This window comes from Elaeis guineensis, chromosome 12 (genome assembly GCF_000442705.2).
Source record: "Elaeis guineensis isolate ETL-2024a chromosome 12, EG11, whole genome shotgun sequence".
Taxonomy (NCBI): domain Eukaryota; kingdom Viridiplantae; phylum Streptophyta; class Magnoliopsida; order Arecales; family Arecaceae; genus Elaeis; species Elaeis guineensis.
The window spans coordinates 6,717,768-6,735,620 of NC_026004.2; the positions used below are offsets into that span (position 1 = coordinate 6,717,768).

The 17,853-nt window shown below is 37.8% G+C and overlaps 1 protein-coding gene across 1 annotated transcript; it reads right to left on the reverse strand.

The window, feature by feature from the left end:
- Positions 1 to 623: 623 nt before the first annotated feature.
- LOC105054900 (WD repeat-containing protein PCN) lies at positions 624 to 11,823 on the reverse strand. Its single transcript, XM_010936530.3, has 11 exons — positions 11,427 to 11,823; positions 11,198 to 11,341; positions 8,116 to 8,425; positions 7,971 to 8,034; positions 7,692 to 7,805; positions 7,417 to 7,579; positions 4,920 to 5,073; positions 4,216 to 4,805; positions 3,742 to 3,923; positions 3,014 to 3,274; positions 624 to 1,258 (listed from the first exon to the last, which is right to left on the reverse strand). Exons 1-11 carry the CDS (start codon positions 11,592 to 11,594, stop codon positions 952 to 954), a joined length of 2,457 nt encoding a protein of 818 aa, XP_010934832.1. The 5' UTR covers positions 11,595 to 11,823; the 3' UTR covers positions 624 to 951.
- Positions 11,824 to 17,853: the final 6,030 nt, after the last annotated feature.

Below are 17,853 nucleotides of genomic sequence, written 5' to 3' on the forward strand. Positions count from 1 at the left end.
TAATTTTTTTTAAAAAAATTAAAAAAAATATTTTCATCATAAAAAATTTATAAAATTTTGAATGATGAAAAAAAAAAATTTCTTCTGAAAAAAATTATGACATTCTATAGACAAATAATGACTTCTTATATGAAATCATAATTTAACAATAAAATATCATAATTTAAAAAAAAATATATATATATATATTTTCATCATTCAAAATTTCGAATAAAAAATAAAATTATAAATATTAAATATATATTAAAAAATAATAACTATATACTTCAAACAAATAAAATGGTACATCTTTTCTGCACTAGATGACGTGCACAAAAAATTTCTCATCCTCACAATTCAACTACATCAACCAAGTTGCAATGCAACTACAACCACTAATTTCCAGGAAGCAATGACTACCCCAAGGCCATAAGCCCATAACCACACTTCATTTGGTCGCAGTTGCCCCAAATTAATCATTTCTGGTCACCCTTAAATGGAAAAGCCACTCGATAATAAATACAAATATTCCGATCACTCAAACTAGAGGATGCTATATGAAGCAAATTTGACTGTAACCCACAGTGCAGAACATGAATGTTTCTTTCATGTCATGCAACATAAAAACTAAATGAAATTTAAAGTGAACAACAAGAAAAAGAACAAGGATAGACGCAGAAATTAACGGTTCACTCATTTTACAAAAACAAATAGGGGATTGCCCTTCTCCCAAAAAAACAAAAGATTAATCTTAGCAATCACCCGCCCGAAAATGTTTGTAAATATTTTACAGAACATGCTCTTGATGTTGCCGGTGACCTGAATGGAAAAAAGGGGAACCTTAGAAAGAGCAGGACTATCTCAATGCTGTGTGAATGGTAGTAAATATCCAGGTAAGTTCCAAATATGTGCCGATGGATAGGACCATCATAATTCGGGGCAACCTCCATCCACCGCTTCTCTAGTATCCAGTTAAGTTCCAAATATATGTCTATGGACCGGAGCATCAAAATTCTGGGCAATCTCCATCCACCGCTTCTCTAATATCAAAACAGAATTTTCTGACAGGTGACCAACAAACAAAACAGGGTCTCTAAATGCACAAAAATCAAAATTCTTTTTCTTATTCGGTTTGAATTGTTGATCAAAATTCTTTCGCTTCCGCTTTGCTCTTGCATGTTTGCTAGAATCATACTTCTCCAATAATAGTTCTGAACCATTTGGATATTCATCATCATCCTGATCGAGTGGCATCCCAAAGTCAATTAAGCACATCGCCCTGCAAGTGTGTTAAGGAACAAGCAGTGAGCAAACAATAACAATAGTAGTTCAAATTTGCATACTCCAATATGGGCCAGATTCCCTTAATCTTGTAACATGCAAATGATTCTTCTGGACACAGAATAGAGATGCTACAGCCACTGTCTAGAATCACTTCCAAGTGGAAATAATGCAATTAACGGATTCATGCAATCAGAAATCAATTGGTGTTCAGATTTCACGTAGGGCACAATATTTGCAACAATCAGTTGTCAAGTCGCCATTGTTTCAGAGTTGCAATAGAAACAACAAAGTTTTTTATATATTTTTAGTTTACATTGTGCCAGGATTGGCATACTAGAAGTTTCTCTTTCTGGCTTCCAAATTCAGACCTATTTCCTTGAATGTGCTGGTCCACCTGGCTAAAATGCAATATGAGAAATTTTGGTGGAAAGAAGACCTTGGCACTAGACAGTATCTATACTATAATACAAACTGGACCATATGATGCCCACTCCGAAGCCTAAAGAGAACCAAGGATCAGCACCTTGGTACTGGACACTATACCAGTACCATGCTGATAGAGTATCGGTAGCGGTATGAGGTCGGGTCAGCACACTGACACTGTACCAATGTCTCAAGATACTGACATGAGATGGTGCGGTATGCCTGGTATGGGATGCTATGCAGTGGTACAGCGGAGCATGCTGAAGACATTCACTTTTACCCCTCTCTGAAAAATAAAAAGTCAAATATCTAAAATTAGAGAAAAAGGCAGCTGGCTATAAATCCTTACAAAAATGGTTATAGAGCTTGGCCGATTGCTATTTTCTGGTGATTCTGCATTGCAGCCAAACACACAAACTTTGATTACTGGAACTTCATTTGAAAAGGGAAAAAAAAAAGGATGGCCTTAACAATGTATAGTCATTTTGACATCAAGACTCTTATCTTACCTACAGTATTCAGGCATCTCTCATCCCAAGTAGCCACAACTTCCAGTCATGACAAAAAACCTCATGGGTCAACATCTGATCAACTGAAGCAGCTCCAACTAAGACACACTAAATCACAGCTATTAAGAACTCTCTCCATGCCAAACTATAGTGGATAAGATCAGTTCCCTAAGAAGCATGGGCTTTTGCAGAGGTATGTAGTCTTGTGGGTGACGGAATTGAGCAGGATGGTGATGCAGAGAACCTCCTATTCTTTTCACTACCCTAATGAAAAGTGGTCAGGCTTTGTCTTACTTCATTCTCAAAGCGAAGAAAAGGGACCATTATTAATGAGGTTTGTAGTAATAAGATTTACATATATTCTGACAGACTCTGCATTGTGAGTGTTTCAGAAGTGTCCACAGCCAAAATATACACCCTACGGCACCAATTCAAAGGCCCCAAGCAAGCAGAAGTAACATGAATTATTGTTCAGAATGCCTAAAGTAGGGCAAGCAAAACCAACATGAAAAATCATTCAAAAAACCTAAAGTTGATAGCATGATGGGGTGTGCCAAAGTGAAAACTTACTTTGGCACCTGCCAATTAGAGACATCACAGTGCATAGCGTATGAAACTAAATCAAACCACTTGCACAGGAAAGGTAGTATGAATACATACCGTACAAAACTTAATGAAGGCAGAATACTCCACAGATTTCTCACTAACAGATGTATATCAAATTTTCAATAGTGTTGCCAAACACAACAAAAAATAATCGCCAAGGAACTTAAGAGAAAACACATGCATGCAACAAAAATAATTAAGGCAGGTCTTACCTTGCACTGTATATAATGACTGAAGTTGAGTACAAGGAAGGTGGAAAGGAGAGCCCAATAACTTCCCCTGGAAATTCTTGAAATCTTCTAGGAAGATGATGAGTGTGGTACCTTGACCATTCACCTAACTGTTTCGCTTCCACATCAAACACATATACCTGGTTAGAAGATGTTGTGATGACAAGCACATTGCTGTTCCCAGGAGGAAAACCACCAGCAGTAACAGAAGCATCATTCAACCTGGATATGAACCAATGTTGCCTGCAAACAGAATTTGGACCCATGTCAATCAACCTAGAAAGTCTTTAAAATGTACGGAAGATTAAAATGCATATTGATAGTCTAGTTGTTTAACATAACAACAATATCTAGTTATCTACCACATCCCAGCCAAAAATGTTAATCAGAGAAAGAACAAACAGTATCTATCAGAAAAGCATATGCACACTAAGAAAGAGACAAATTTAACGAGTGATTTCTAACCATCCAAAGATTGTAGATGGCCAAAGTATATATTGCAGAATCAAGTAACCTGAATAGAAAAACTACAATGAATTTGCTCCTGGTGTTCATCAACAATTGCTTCAACAATATATATATATATATATATATTGCAGAAATCAAAGAAACTAATTAGTGATGCATGTTGACTTTATCTGCAATTGTATATTTTTTCAAAAACCGATACAGGTTACAATATAGTTTCCAATGGTCAACCATCTGCCTACCTATATATCTCCAGATTAAAGATATAAATGTCCCCGAGACAATTGATTGCAGCTAACCACTGCCCATCCGAACTTGTAAGCATTCTTGTTATGGGAGGCTCACTAGGCGGAAAATTCATATCTTCCACCTTTCTTTGCGGTACAAAGGTGTGCACCAGCTCCAATTTTTTCACATCCACTACCTGGTATCCCAAAGAAAAGGAAACATAATTAAGAACCTGACAAGAATAAATATATCATAACTGAAATGAATATTATTATTAACAAGTGCATGGAAAGAGGTAGCTGGCCAACCAGGGCTCATGCACAAATCAAGCTCATTAGAACTCTGGTTAGACCACTAAAATAGCAAAACATCCTCAAGGAACTTGAAAAGATCCAAAATGGTGAGGAATGCACTGCAATATCCAGCTGCCAAATGGAGCTCATTATATTAAAGCTAGACTATTAGAGGAGTGGCAAAGATGAACTTACATATATTTTTCTATCATGGCCAGCTAGCATCAGGTGTGAGGCATCAACACTGAAAACCATACAGTGCGCATATGGCAATCCCTTAGGTAGCTGCAATTTGTCAATAGACCACCTTCCTTTTCCGCCTTTATGCCTCCTTAATTCAAAGAGGCAGGGTTTTACATGATCTGAGTATGCAAAGAGCATTCCGGTGCTGGATATGGCGCTACATATGATTTTTCGGGATCCCTTGCTTTTAAGGCGAGCCAAAAGTTGTGTTTTTGTACTTCTTCCAAAAGACACACTCGGAGAAACATTACCATCTACTTTGACAAGAAAAACATCTAACCAGACAGATGACTGAACAAGTAACACTGAAGCACCATCTAGAACAGTATCATGTACCAACTTCATTGATGGACGCTGAGGTGCAGGGCAGATATCATGGGGTGAAAATTGGGTGAACTCTTTGGCAGAGTAAGCAAAGAGCTTGGTGTCATCACCTGCAGAAATGAGCATGGGGACACCTAAATGTGCCCATTTCCGGTAACTAAAATCAATAGGCTTCTCTCGGCAGCGAACCTTAGGCACCTTTTCATCAGGTAATGCATCTGTCAAAGAAAACAGTGATGGAGAAGTTCAAATGTCCAAAATGTAATTCATAAACAATTTAAGGAAAAAGTCTAGCAAGACTGAAATTTAGCTAATGGTTCATCTGGACCAACCTTCTCTGCAAATAGGAACTGCCATTGTTAAGGCCCTGACATCATGAGTGTGAGCTCTTATATACCCCACATACACCCATTTTGTTGTATGCTCTTTAGGAAGCTCGTCATTCCCAGAACGAAGTGTTTCGGTAGAGAGTTTATAGAGAATAACCTGCATATCATTAAGTCATTAAAATGATCAAATGAGAAATAAATACATTAAGGATATTGACTACTCTTCCGACCAGTTGGTCTTCCAAATATCTTGGAAGAGCCATCTCTAACCAAAGTCATCTTGATCAGGTTCTCAGCACCAATTTATTGGGGGCTACACTCATGTTGAGAATTTAAAATTGGAAGGTATTAGAACTTAATAGAACAAACTTCGATCCATATAACCAATCTCCAGCAGATTTTACACAAAGCTTGCCACTTGCTAGACTTTTGTACCTTTTTATGCTTGCATATTTGACATAAAGAATATATGTGGATCATTGATGTAAGCTGATTGATAAAGTAACTATGGAGATCTATTTAACCAACAAAAGGCAAAGCTTACATAAAAATTTCGGATGACAAGCATGTTCATATGCTTTAGTAGATCATCCCAAAGATAACTTAATCATTAATATGAAATTCTATGTAAAGAACATGTCTGATTGTTCTCATAGATTGAATCTTCCAAAACATGTAAAGTATTAGGTGAAATACCTTTTTATTTAACATACATGCATGCATATGCACACATGTACATACATTCAAACAAAAATTTTTTGGTAGGTAGCACACTAGGTTAAAATAACATGAGAGAATGAGACGAGACTGTGTAACATGAACCACCTAGTACAGCAAAAAAAAAAAAAAACAGTTCATATGAAAATATGACCTAGGCATGCTACTGCTTGTATGCACATCTGCATCATTGGTAGAATCATTTAGAAGTTATAAAGAAGTACGATTAGAACATATGGAGAAACTTCTGTTCTGCTGCAATAGCATTATACAACTAACTGGGCAGCACAGCCTAATATATGCACTGGATATGCAATAGACTGCTGTATATAACAGACTCATACCATGGATGGATGAGTACATTATATATTTACAACTGCAACTGTACAGGGTTGTATATTGTTCAGAAAAAAAAGCTCTCCACCTCTGGAAAAGGAACATTTAGTTAGAAGTTTGGTATCCAAAACATGCGATTACTACACAAAAAGCTTAAGCAATCTACCATGTCAAGGCAATCAGTTTATTTCTATTTGAGATGCCTACAAGCATCTATCCATCCTTATCTCAATGGTCACAAGATAGCAAAGTTATCGTACAAAGGTTTCTGCTGCCTACATAATGGAATCGTGCCAATTTTTTGTTTTTATCAAATCAACATCAAATAAACTCCACCTAAAGTGTATCCATTCCTCACCTCTTCCAACATTTTCCTCCATATATTCAAATTCAGCATCAAATGATTCTTCTTATTAGTTAGTGACAGTATCATAACCAAATAACATAAGCTGCACTACCTATTCCTAATTTTTTGGACTGTAAATTGGCTGGACTAGTTCTAGCATGAGTTTTTTAGTATCAAATCTATAATGTAGACCCATTCTCAACACATTACTCAGCAGCTTTGGGTTTTGTCAGGATATGTTTCAAACAGGCATTAATTTTACAGAACTATGTTTTTGAACTGTTTTGTTTTGACAAGATCAGGGTGCATCAGTTTTATACTAAACATGATTGACATATAATTCATAACTTTAACATGTTAGGCTCAGATCTGGTTCTGCCCAACCGGCTTACATCTCTCAATTGATTTTAGGTATGAATAGTGCACAGAAGTATGAACTTAGAGATACACTGTGGTGTAGACCTTATGAAACTTGAAATCTCACTCACTAACCTGCACTAGTCATCTGCCATTGCACCTTCATTTGTATCCTTAGGAATTTAAATTAACCCATTTTATATGTATTTTCTCTTTAATTCCCACCAAGTTATCTATCATGGACAACTGTTATATACATTTGTAGCGGAAACAAATGAACATTATATTAATCTTCTTTCTTAAAATTTATGCATATAATAGTTTTCGTTTCTTAAAATCTATAAATTGTCTAAGCAAGAAATAGCTTTCATGACTACAGTTCCTATCTTAAGGTCAAAAACCTGATACCTGGATATTGTTTCAACTTTCTAAGATTTTTCCTATCACTTTCTTTCATAACTTTATATCATGGTTCTTTTGCTTATATCATTCTAGTTACTGCTATCATCTAGAACTCTTATTCTTAGAAATGGGTGCATCTTTATTATTTCATTTAACACTAACAATGCCACAGGCCAAGATTAATCAACAATGAATAGTTTAAAAAAAAGAAGCACAAGCTATAGAATGCAAATACCTAACATATATTCAAGAAACATTACTTTAGATCCACCTCAATACTAGAGCATTTTTCATATAACAAGGCAATTTAGTGGTATGTAGTAACAGGGGGAAAAAAAGTACCTGCCCATCTGAACCAGCAGAAAACACTCTGTTGTGACCAGGAACAGTTGCTAGAGCATTCACATCACCCTTATGATAAGTGTGAGCTTGCAAAAGAGTTCCATGATGACTATCCCAAAACTGAACACTTCCAGTGCTATCTCCACTAACAAGGGTCCCAGACCTAAATAAGAGTTTCAAAGGGAGTTAAATTCAACTAAAATAAAGAGAATTAAAAGATGAATGTTCCAAGAACGAAGATTCTGCACAGTCTATTGATTTTAATTGACTTTTACCTTAGGAACAGTAATGACCAAACACAAAGTTCTGGTCCACTACCCAAGCCACCAAGCCCAACCGTGATGCGATAAGCCTCATGAAAAGATATAGCATCCCAGCATCTTATTAAACTGCAAATAATCATAAATAAGCAAAATGCATAAATAATAAAGAGCACTTTTAATGAAAGTACACAGACACACGGTAGGATGATTTACAAGATTGAAAATTTTGAAGGCAGGCAAGCTTGAAAATTCAGGATCATCAATTTACAGCGAACAATTAGTCAAACATACCCATCACTACTCCCAAAAAATATTAACTTTGCATCATGACTCCATGCAACGCTCAAAATGCGCCCTGTAAGTAAAACACAATTACAAAATTTTTGGCATGGGAAAGCTTAAAGAGAAAATGGGGGAATAGGTATATGAGTCTAACCGCTAACCCTAGGAAAAGATCTGTAATAAGTCAATCCATCTGAATCTGATACATTATACAAGCGAACACAACCATCATCACAGGCAATGGCTAAGCGCTGATAGTTGCTTCCAGTAGGTACAGCATGAGGTTCATCAAAGTCGTCATCATCATCATCATCACTTTGACTAGATTCAGAATCACTGTGAGCACCAAGATTTGTATAACCATTGGCTATAAGCCCTGAGTCAATCTTATCTGAATGCACGATATCATCTGAAGGTTCAACAGCCATCTGCCAAATAGACACACCAACAGAATCCAGTACAACCTACAGAATCCACAGGGTAAAGGACATTCAGGGTATCATAAAGGTGTATATAAAATGACTGTCAAAGGTAAATCTTTTTAGGTTATCAAGGTAATAAGAACTCTTAAAAATACAATAATGGTAAGAAAAGGAACAGACCCAACAAAATTGGGGTTAGTTTTCTTTTTTTTATTTTTACTTAGATTATTTCCTTTCTTTTAATAGTCACTGATGTGTAATTTCCTATTTCAGAAGAAAGTAAATATAGCAATCATGCTTGTTATTTTGCCAGCTACGTGTCACCATGACATGATGCTAGGTTGCAATGTGGAACAAGAAAATGGTCTTTCTTCAAGAACGACATATTTCATTTTAAGTCAATTTATAAGTATCATAATGAACCACATAAGCATAAAAACCACATTTTGTGCACCCTTATTACAAAGCCCTGGTGGCTTCTCATGAAGAAATCGAGTTAACAACATCTCATCCTGCAATACCACTACAAGTTTTCAAGACACAAGAAAAGGGAGATGTGACAACAGATAAGGAAAATGGCAATTTGTTGGAATCTTGTGGAGAGAGAGGGTGAGAAGAAGTTAGAAGGAAAGAATATTTAGGTCTTCAAAACAAAAAGGGATGTTACCTATTACCAGTGTCAACTGGACACAGCAAAAATAAGGATTTTTGGCATGTCCCCACATGGACACAACATGACATTGTGACATGTGGGAAATGCCGTGGACATGGTTCTCTGTTTCTCTCTATCGCACAGAGAAAAAAAACATAAAAGATAAATGAGAGTGATAGCATGGAAGGAAGAGAGGAGTAAGGTAAAGTAGAGGTGAGGCTACGACTCTATACATCTATTTTCTCTCCACCTTTAGTGATTATAGACTTCTTCCATGATCCAGTAACCTCGATTCTGAAATTTTTGAAGCAGGTGGGACACCAACTAAACCCAGCAATCAGCAAATGATTCCTCCTCTCAGGTAAGCTTGGGTTCTGTGCGATTTCAGGTAAGCTCATGCTTCATGGGGGATCGGGGGTAAGCCAAGGCTTCGTTGCGTTTTGGAGGTAAGATAGAGAATGAGAAATAAAAGGCAATGGAACAGAGAGTTGAGGTGTTGTGATCGGATGGGTAGAGGTGCCCCAAACTCTCCATGATGGGTCTGTCACCAGGTCACATTGAGTGGTTCAAAAAGTGTAAGTGTTTTAACTAATGTGGACTCCAATGAAGCTAAAGCCAAAAACTAGTAATTCCTTTATAGCCCAAACACTCTGAAGCTTAATAAATAATTAGATAATTAAGATATTTCAAATAAATTCAAATACATAAGATATATATATATATATACATATATATTAAAAATTATTAGTCATGTCCTCATGTCCAACTTTTTTTAAGATTGTGGAGACAGGTACTTCAGGACATTGGACACTTGACACCCATGTCCCATGTCCAGATAACATTGCCCACTACTCTAGTGATACAAGGAAAGAACGTCAAGGTGAATGAAAATAGAGGACAATAATCACATGCAGAAAAAGAAGAAAATTTCAATAGGTTTCTCAAGTGAAAACCAATCAAATTGCAGCATTCAAGCCATTGTTATGCTTTTCAAGCTAGTGCCACATCTTAATAGTAATGTTGACAGCAGACCAATGTTTTTCCCCCATATACGCTACATCACTCTCAAACATTCATAAATTCCTAACCTCCCACAACCACAATCACATGAACATAGTATTATGCTCCACATCTTAAAACTCCTCTTGCAAATCAAGGGGTAATTAGAATGATGAGATTCACCACATTGTTCATGGTGCAGTGTATAGGAAAGTCTGTCTTTCTGTATAAGCAACATCAGCAAGAACCTCAGGCTGACACTCCAGTACTCAAAAGATTTGAATTAGAATATCTATCGATCCCATAAAGCACATTATTTCCATGCATATCCAATCCCCCCTCCCTTTCTAAGCAAGTTGTCCCATCAGGTTTCTTCCCAAGATAGTTCCCCATTTGAAAACTGAGGCCTTTAAAAGCACATCTGCTTGTAAATTTCAAAGCCTGAGTACATTTGGTAGCCCCCATATAGTGCAAAAGAGAATGTTTGCCCACAGTAATCTCATTCACTACTTCACAACTAAGATGAAGAGGACTTGAGGATAAATGTGGAATGAGAATACTGGGGCAAGATTTAACCAACAAGCGTGCGTGCAAAATATAATGTTTTTGCAAATCAGTTAAGTTGATATCAAATTCAATTAGCTGCCCAACCAGCAAATTAGGTAACTACTTGCACTACTCCATATCATTCAAGCTCCTCAAGAAGAATGCTGCTTACTAAACTAAGCAGAAACTACTGCAATTCTTTTGAAACACAACCCTCGAAACTTTATCACGTAGATGAATTATGACTACAATCAGAACAATTCATGCTCCAACATTTGTCAAAAATTGCAAACTGACTACTGGGACTGTTCTTTGGATAATTAATACTTCCGAAGGCAAGTAAAATATAATGATGGATATGGTCCAAGCAATTCCTTATGTTTCTCTAGTTGTTATTTTATGCATAATGTAATGGCATTTAGATCATCTATAGTAAGTATATTCGCATGAAAAATTGGTGCTAAATAAACAACGCATTCCTACCCAAATTGCAAAATCAGTAAATACTAAACTATTTCACCAATTAGGACCTTTGAACTATAGTCATATTATGTGAAAATAATAATAATAATAATAATTGTGACAAGCAAGAAAACTCCACAAAGAAGAGATATAACCTTCTGTTGTAAACCGAATAGATCCCATTCTGAGATTGACCCATCTATGCTCGATGACAACAAACGGCCTGGGCCTTCACTCTTCGAACCGGCGCGGCACCAGACCAACGAAGACACTCTGGAGGTAGGGTCACCTTGGATTGTCTGCAGCCCGAAAAAAGGATTAAATCTTTATGCAAAAACCAATAACTTCAGACCATAAATGAAGAAGGAAGCATCAAAAACATACGAGTTGGCAATGCCATCCAACGGAGCCAGGAGAAACAAGCCAGATCTCGAGAGAGCCGTCCTCCCGCGCGGCCGCAACCTGCGAGCCATCGGCGCTAGTGGCGAGCGCCACCACCGCCGAGGGCTTCCACTCCACTGAGCTGTTCCTACAGAGCTGCAGCTTCTCCATCGGTAACGGAGAAGGAACAACAGGGACCGGGGTTAAGGAAGGGGAGAGAAGAGCCTCAAAACCCTCGGCGACCACTGAAAATCGTTCGCTTCCTCCTAGGTTTGGAGTTCATTCATAGACGAAGAGGAGGAAACCCTAGGCTTCGATCGATAGATAGATAGATCTATCGATCGAATGGAGATTGAAGTATTCGAAGGAAGTGAAGTTTAAGGAGAGCGCAGCAGGGGAGGGGGTGAGAAGGAAACGGAGAAAGAGCGGACGGCGCTCTCACCGCTCGGGGTTTTTGTAAGGTTTTGAGGAGAGCTTTTTAGGGCGAAGTTATTCTCAGCGGTAGTGGGATTCGCATTGCGACGGCCAACGAGTTCGGATCCGGGTCGGATCGAGTTGGAACAGTTACGTTTGCGTACCTTGATTCATGTCCGACTCAACCTGGGTCCGGTGACCCAAACGGTTATTACTCTGTGACCAAAATTTGAAGAGAAGCCAGCCCTATATATATATATATATATATATATATATATATATATATATATATATATATATATATATATATATATATATATATATATATATATATAGGGTTTCTTGATTTAGAGTTATTAAGATTTTTTTTATGACGAGCTGGTACCTTGGGTCAAAAAAAATATGTAGATCTTTCTTCACCATACTGCTACGGTGCGAGTTCGACATATTTATCGGAAGATGAATAATGTAGTAGATTAGATGATGATTTTTATTGCTGAGCACTTCAATAATTAATTATGAAGATATGATGATGATTATTTACTGACTTTGTTGAATTTCATATACCATAATATTTTGAACTGTTTTCGTATCAGATTGATATGGCCATTCATTTATATAAAATAAATTAAAATAAAAAGAATAGCCATATAAAGGGAAGTTGGTGAGAGTGTACCGGATAGCGTCATAGTTGTAAAAATTAAGTGGTTAGCATGCAGGTCTTATAAATTATGCAGTAAATTTGTCAGGGATTATATGCTATCAGGATGCACAGAAGAAGCATGGAATGGTTTTTTATATTAAGTTTTTATTGCGGAAGAGACAATGAACCTGGAGCATTAGTTGGGTACGATTTTATGGGACCTGGCATAAATTATACAATTGATGTGGAGTTCACCAATGCCATCATATCAAATCACATGGCCTAGTAAATTTTTTGACATATTAACTTTGGCATAATTAAGAATTATTGAGGTTATGCTTAATCTGAAACATGGTTAATGTTCTGGCTCCCTGACAAAATCTTGAGAAGGTTTGATTCAGGATCCATTCATTGAAAGAGAATGAAAGTCTGCTTCCATTGTCATCATAGACTATCACAACGTCTCTTAAAGGAGGTAGCAAAGAATTGCAGAAATACGGGATTCATTGTAAATCTGGAACGTCGATTAAAATCGTAGAAATGGAATGGAATGGAATGGTGAAATTAAAAATTACCATCCAGTGTTGACCATATCTTATAGATCTCTGTCATATCCAGCATTAAATTCAGTTGGACTTATTGTGTTTGGACTTCAGAACATGACTTTAAAAAGATCAATGTTTCGTCAGTCTTTTTATGAAACCTAAATATCAGTCTTTCCTGGAGGTATTGAAAACTATAGAGAGCTCCCAGAGCAAACGTGTCTTCAAATATTGTATCATTTACCCAAGATAAAGATTAAATATTGTTTTAGATTTTCTCTTATCAATAAATTGTAATGTGAGATTTTATTTCAAAAAAAAAAAAAAGGAAAAGGAAAACAAGGAGGGGAGAGGGCAAAAGATCTTGGTCCATAGATATTCTCATCTTCTGCACCAAAAAAAGAAAAAGGGAGATCTGAAAAAAAAAATATTTCCTATTTAAATCTGGGCCAATGTCTCAGAGGAACTTAGGCTGTTCCATCCCAGTATGATGTTCGTGAAATTAGAATTCTTAGAACCGAGGTGAGGTGGAGTTTACCAACAACGTAGTCTAGTATTAGGAATCTTTAATCTCTACTCTTTTTATTTTCCAATGTCGTGATGTCAGAAACTTGGTACTGAACTTTTAGCACACCAAAGAACAAGTAAATCAAATGGAATCCAATGCCATCCGATGCAAAGAGGTGGTGCATTCCAAAACTAAACCCCGATGACATGTCGCTGCAGAAGAACATTGGATGTCAGCAAGCAAGGCATTGACTGCAACATGATACAACTTGATCATACATGCTATTATCCAAACATTGCAGAGAAACCCAGGTTGCTTATGCTGTGAATGAGTATTACCAATCTTTTGGAAGGAACTCGTTTGACCGTGATTTCCGAAAGACCAGAGTGATCACCATCATTGATCCAAGTAATTATGCCCATAAGGCAACATTCCTTCAGTGATCTCCGTTTTCAATTTCTCTTGGTTTCTCCCATTGGCTATGCCACAATAGAACTGATTATCCCAAGCAGTGTTTAATATAGCTGCTTGCTCTTTATCTTGGTCACAACTTATATATAGCCAATCAATGTTTTGGTTAATCATTTAAAGGCTAAGGAAACTGCACATATAGATCATGATGATATCGTGGAATAAGGGGCTACAGAGGTGCTATTACTCTTATTTGTGCTTGAAATAATTTTTGACTATCTTGCATATGATAATTGAATAAAGAAACTGGATATTTCTAACATATAATCCAAACAAATATCTTATAAGCTATATAGATTAACGACAACTAACGAAAAGCAAATCATTCATAAAAGCAGCGGTAAGAAAGTAGCTGAAAATCACGTGATCAAAATAGGTATCTTATAATCTATGTAGATTGAACAACAGCTAATCAAAAGCGAGTCATCCATAAAAGCAATGGCAAGAAAATAGTTAAAAATCTCCATCTATTTTCTTCTCATGCATTAATGCATAGGGAGCAAGCAATAGTATCAGTGACAACATTGCACTATCCTTATGGCAACCCTATATAAATAGCTGTTGCGGTCAATTTCCTATCGTCTATCACCGGTGATGAGCACCTGCAAAACAACATCCACACAGATTGAATTTGTTTCCGACGGGACCCTCCGATGCTTAAGTCAGAGAGGGAAGTTGGTGAACAGTAGTATTTTGGATATTCAGAATAGCAGAGCTCTGATCAAAAGTCGTCCCGTGCAATTTTCTTACCCTCTTTTTTATAGATGAGATTATTGTAACCGTCAGACACGGTCTCGTATTTTATGGTGCTAAATTATCGAGCCATAATCATATAGTAGGTCATTAGTTCCCACTAATTGCGCCATAATATGCGGCGGATAACTGTTCATGATGGTTATGGCGTGTTAAGCGGATCAGTCGATCATACATCAGTAGTAGATGTGGCAGTCGACTGATAGTTCTGTTGCACCGACAGCCCAAGTTGTTCGATATTTATCAGTATCCATCGATCACTAGTCGGTAACTGACCATAAGTCGGTGAAGCTTGTTCAATTGATTGATGAAGAGTTGGTACTATCTGTTCCGCTGATGTCTAGTTGGATTCGTATGTTCAGTCGGTCGGCTATTGTCGAGTCAAAATCGAGAGTCGATTGGTTTGAGTCGGAGTTTAGTCACTTGTTGTAAAGTCGGAGTTGTCCATCGTAGAATCGGAGTCGGGGGTTGGTTGATTTGAGTCGGGGTTTGATTGACTTACCCCAACAGTTGCCCCCCACTCCCAAGTCCAAGGTGAGCCGATATGTATATTGTCACGTGGTTTGTCATGTTGGACGAATTAAGTTATTTCTTGTCATATCGAGCTTTGATTTTGCAGCCACTTTCTCTGGGATACGGGCGATCGGCTGTTTTGTCATTTTGGCAAGCACAGAATCATCTTTAAACTGCCATATTGACAGGACGATTCGGTATCAGTCGTTAGTGTCAGACGTCATTTCGGAAAGTCGATTCGATGTCGGACGATATGCAGACGTCGTTTCAGAAAGTCGATTCGACATCGAACGATATGATTCTGACGAGTAGATTTTTGCCATGTGTCCGATTGTTGTTGGGTCATGGTCATTCACGTGGATGAGGGTGACGTGGCTTAATCTGGTGCAGGTGCATCGAATCGTCGGATCGATGGTTGGTTTAGATGTTGCCACGTGTCTGCTTCTAACATAATCTCGATTCGGTTGCTTCAATCTTGGTTGTTGAGTGATCCTCTATATATAGGGCCGCTCTCAACCAAATTTTTACTTTTTATTTTGTCTTTTCTGGTGCTGGGACTGTGCCAGAAGATCGCCCTAGTGTCTGAGGACTGTTCTTTCATCTTTTTCAAGTGTTGCTGTCTTTTCTTGAGTTCTTCCTCCCGTTTTCATTTCCTTGATGGCTAGGACTTTTTCTTCTCAGGATGGTCGGCCAGAGAGTCCGATGGACAAATTTCAGTCGGATCTGGAGGTAGAAGCTTCTTCACTTTCGGAGCCAAATGTCGAGCAATAATATTCGTCAACATACTGCCAAGAAAAGAAGAGCATTCGAAACTGAACTTTTTCGATCGAAGAAGAATTAGGCAGCTGCTTCATCTGTGCCAAGGGAATCTGACTTATCATTGGCATCGGCTCCTAAGCCAAGGATGCTAATGACTGTGGATGGAAATTTGAAGCCCCTCTGTTCTCGTATGAGTGGGTCGGGCTGTTGGCCAGGTGAGACCCCCTCTGTTCCTGTACAAGTGGGTCAGACTGTTGATGTGGTTGGCTAGATAAGGAGATTGAAAAGTCGTATCCAGATCTTGACTTGAGTAGTATCATCCCTTCAAGGTTGGTAGACGGGGTTACTGAAGAAGAAGCTGCATCAACTCAAGATGGAATATCGATCGTGCTTGATCGGTGTATTTTGCTTTCCTTATTTTTTATAATCAAATATGTAATCCGACTTCGATCCAACTTTGTAATTTTTTTTTGACAATGAATAGAAGAATTTTTCTTCCAAGTCCAAATGTTTGTCTTGCTTATGTGCAATGTCAAATTTGCCATGTAGAGTGGCTATCAAACATTGATCGGTGGTTCAAGTGTTTGGTAGGACTTGTACAATCATCCATTAATTGTAGCATTGACATATTTGATTGGAGTTAGGATAACGATGGTAAGTCGAATATTTCATACCCGATGCTTGGTCAGATTTGTACGTCTGATTATCTGATAATCGATGGCAAGCCGAATATCCTTCGACTGACCATGGCCAAATCGGTATAGTTCCAATCCGACCTTGATCATATTGGCATAGCATTCCGCTTAGTTAGGACCAAGTAGGCATAATTGACTTTTACAGTGGAAAGTCGAAATATGTTTGGCATCAAGGCATAGTCGATAGTTTGACTTTTTCAGTGAAAGCTGAAATATAGTTAGTAGCCGATATCTTGGCTTTTACAGTGAAAGCTGAAATATAGTCGATGTTGAGATAAAGTCAATTCTCTGACTTACAGTGAAAGCCGAAATATGTCTTGTACTAAGATGAAGTCGATCCTCTGACTTTTATAATAAAAGCCATGATACGGTCTGTACACCAATTTTTACATTGAAAATTGGGATATAGTCAACTGACCGTTCGTCTGTCGGTTCATTACGACTCCGTAGTTGATTGAAATTTATGATTCTGAAATTCAATATTGCATAGTCGAGTAGAATAAAATATTTGCTGTACTTTTATTAGCTAATTATCGGAACAACAATAGCCTCATCATGAAGAGTTTGAATTTTTTGAACATCTTCTTCTGAAAAAATTGTTACATTGTTGAGTCATCGTCGTTTCGCCGACTCTTCTTTCGAAGTTGCCCCCTAGTTTGGTCATCCGAAGATCATATTGATCACCCCTGCAGTCGGCTAATTATTTATAGCTTCCCCAGTTTGCGGCTGAGGTCGTCGATCGTTAGGTGCTTAAGTCGACGGATCTCTCTGAAACTTTTTGAAGTAGCCTCGTCGAATCAGGACCTCTATCTTATCTCTGAGTTGAATGTATTGTTCGATATCATGATCGTGATCACGATGGAACCGACAATACTTCTTCCAATCGTGGCTCTTCGACGGTGCTTTCATCGACGGAGGGTGTCGTAAATATTCTGCTCCTTCGATTTTCATGAGGATCTACGCACGGAGAGCAGAAAGGAGAGTATATGAGTCATACCTGCCATAAGTCGGCCTTGGACTCCATCGTCGGGGTGAAGCTCGCTTGTTAGAAGGTGGCCAACTTGATTCGGCTGGAGCTCTGTCCTTCTTTTGTTTCTTCTTTTTCTGACATTTGCCTTCTGTTTGGCGACGG

What these genes read in the sequence shown, in the direction of transcription:
- LOC105054900 (XM_010936530.3), bottom strand. Translation starts at nt 11,594, where the DNA reads ATGGAGAAGCTGCAGCTCTGTAGGAACAGCTCAGTGGAGTGGAAGCCC. An exon ending in TATTCGGTTTACAACAGAAG is followed by an intron (nt 8,426 to 11,197) that starts GTTATATCTCTT and finishes TGGATTCTGTAG; the next exon opens with GTTGTACTGGATTCTGTTGG. An exon ending in TGGTCATTACTGTTCCTAAG is followed by an intron (nt 7,580 to 7,691) that starts GTAAAAGTCAAT and finishes ACTCTTATTTAG; the next exon opens with GTCTGGGACCCTTGTTAGTG.